This window comes from Condylura cristata, unplaced genomic scaffold, assembly GCF_000260355.1.
Source record: "Condylura cristata isolate star-nosed mole 26May11 unplaced genomic scaffold, ConCri1.0 scaffold00003, whole genome shotgun sequence".
Taxonomy (NCBI): Eukaryota; Metazoa; Chordata; class Mammalia; order Eulipotyphla; family Talpidae; genus Condylura; species Condylura cristata.
In genome coordinates, this window is record NW_004567104.1 from 29,234,447 (window position 1) to 29,237,389 (window position 2,943).

Genomic DNA, 2,943 nt, shown 5'->3' on the forward strand with positions numbered 1-2,943 from the left:
AAGTATACTGCTGAGGGGAGCAGCGGGCGGATCAGGAGAGGTCTGCCGCACCATGTGGATCTCCTCCAGGGCAGGCGGGAATCAACTCATGCCGAAGTGGCTTAAGCTTCTTAGGGCTGTGCTTTAACCCACTGCGCCACCAGGGAGGGCCTTATCAGTTTTTTTTAAAGCACAGCTCTTTAATTCACCTTCTGTGTTTTTCTATTTTATTTACTTCTGCTCTAATTTCTATTATTTTCCTTTTTCTGGCTTTGAGCTTCATTTCTTCTTTTCCTAGTTCATTTATGTTAGCTTGTTTGGGATTTCACCATAACTTCATTTTTAAAATCTTGTATCTGGGTGGATAAAGACAATTAAAAATTATTTTTTGATACATCAACAAACTAATCTCAGTTCTGCCACTTATCTATCTCTCTGACCTTACTTTATGCAGTCTGAGTTTCCAATTTCCTTATTCTTACATCACAACTTTGTCATATCCTGGGGACCTTAGGAAATATTTTAAACTCTTTGTGCCTCAGTTTTACCATTTGTAAAATAACATTATAAATACATGTCTGTCTTACAAGTTGTAAGAGTTAAAACACTAAAAGACAAATATAGACGTATATAGTATGTTAGTGCTGAGTAGGTACTTGCTATTTTTATGAAGTATCTTAACACCTTTACTTAATAAAGATACAAGTCTCAGCTGTCATTCATGTTTTTTGTATAGTCTGTCATTTGCAGTATTTTGCTAGCCTTTGGGAGATGCATATGTGACACATTGAAATTTAGCATAGTTTCTTCACCTGTATTTTCATTAATAAATTATTCTCTTTACCTTAGAAGTGAATATGACAAGATTTTTGGCAAAGTAAGCAAGAACATTTAAATTTAATATTTAATTTTCTTAATATTTCTTCCCTTAGGGTCAATGACTGTATATTGCGAGTAAATGAAGTAGATGTTCATGATGTAACACATAGCAAAGCAGTTGAAGCATTGAAAGAAGCAGGTTCTATTGTGCACTTGTATGTAAAAAGGCGGAAACCAGTATCGGAAAAAATAATGGAAATAAAACTCATTAAAGGTCCTAAAGGTATGAGATAGGGGACACTAAGAAATTATTTTAAGAAATTTCCAAGTTAAACTAATTGTAAAATTATTTCTAGCATATATTCTAACATTACCAACACTGCTAATCTGCAGGACTTGTATTAATTTTTTAGCTTTCTGTTGTTTCTACTGATTTTTATCGCAAGTAGAATTCTAGTAAAATATACTAAAATCATGTACAGTGCTGATATTAACTTGCAGTCATTAATCCACAAATTATATTAAATGCCAGTACACAGACTAAGTTAAAAGAAGAAAGTATTTAAAGTGTCACTAGCAATTATATCTGCAATGAGGACTTTTAAGGTGTGAATTCTGAATTTTGAAAATATCAGTAGTTCTGAAAGTAAATGGAAACATTGATTAATTGACAGCTTCTAGTAAAAGTGGTATTCTAACAAATGAGAAAAGGTATAGAGAGCTATGAATTTGTCTGGTACTGAATCAGTAGACTATATGAATTATAAAGTCCTTATTTAAAATTAATTGGAAGAAAGAACAAAATTATCCACATTTCTGAAGGCACTTAATTCTATTTTTCTCAATTGTTTTCATTTTATGAAATATTAGAAACAATGGAAATAAATAGTACAGCTATGAAGGATACAAAAGTGAAATATTTTATAATTTTGTGATTATTCTTTGATCTAACAAATTTACAAATTTGTTTAAAATGATACTTTCAGAAGTAGCCTGGCCAGGTGTAGATGGCGAGAAGGAACCAATTTATAATTATGGGGACACCTATAATTAAAATTGTCCTCAGATTGCAGAATAAATTTTTAGGATTTTAAAAGTCATAAGTTTCTGTTTTTAAAAATAGTAGTGTAATAAAATTATCAACTATCACTTTATTCCCCCTGCATTTAAGTTCATATATTAATGAAATTCTAAAACCTTTGTACTCCATACAGGTCTTGGATTCAGCATTGCTGGAGGTGTTGGAAACCAGCATATTCCTGGGGATAATAGTATCTATGTAACCAAAATAATTGAAGGAGGTGCTGCACATAAAGATGGTAAACTTCAGATTGGAGATAAACTTTTAGCTGTAAGTATAAGAAATTTATTGCTTTTAAAATCATCATCTGTTATTTTTGTGTACTAGGTTTGCAAATAGGCCAGCTTCATTCTGTGTGGCTTTCCAATTTTCCCAGCACCATTTACTAGAGGCTTTCTTTTGCCTGTTTTTGGATCATAGCTGCTTTATCGTTAGCTTAAGTGCTGCTATGTCCAGGGCTCGTTTCTGGGCATTGATTCTCTCCTATTGATTATCTCTTGGGGCCAATACTATATTGTTTGTAATACTGTTTCTCTATAGTAAAGTTGGAAGCTAGGTGATGTAATGCCTTTGTTTCTGTCCTTTTTCTCAGGATATCTTTTGTAATGCTGGGCCTTTTGTGGTTCTATATAAATTTCAATTTTTTTGTTGTTGTTCAATTTCTTGGGAAAATGTTGCTGGTTTTGATGGTGATTACTTTCAGTTTTTCACCACTGAGTTTTGTATTTGACTGTTGGTTTGTAATATAAGACCTTTATTGTATTAAGGAAGTTTCCTTCTAGCCCAGTTTTATTTAAAGTTTTTATCATAAATGGGTACTGATTCTCATCCATTTCTTTCTCTGTATCTGTTGATATTATCATGTGATTTTTCTTTTGTTGATTTGATTAGCTAGTGATTTGTGTGTATTAAACCTTGCATGAGTCCCTGAGATGTATCCCACTTGGTCATGGTGTATTATCCTTGTGATAAACTGTTGAATTGGATTTACTGGTATTTTGTTGAATTTATCTTTACAATGATGTACTTCAGGCATTAGTCTATAGTTTTCTTGTGCTGCCTTT

General features: G+C 32.4%; 1 protein-coding gene across 16 annotated transcripts in view; it reads left to right on the forward strand.

Moving 5' to 3' along the window:
- The window catches only part of DLG1 (discs, large homolog 1 (Drosophila)), a 206,024-nt gene that overhangs the window by 127,243 nt on the left and 75,838 nt on the right, over positions 1–2,943 (forward strand). For all 16 annotated transcript variants that reach the window (XM_004675115.2, XM_012733445.1, XM_012733432.1 and 13 more), the window contains 2 exons: positions 912–1,081; positions 2,013–2,149. In XM_004675115.2, coding sequence (XP_004675172.1) covers positions 912–1,081; positions 2,013–2,149 — 307 coding nt within the window. The remainder of the gene's footprint in view (positions 1–911; positions 1,082–2,012; positions 2,150–2,943) is intronic.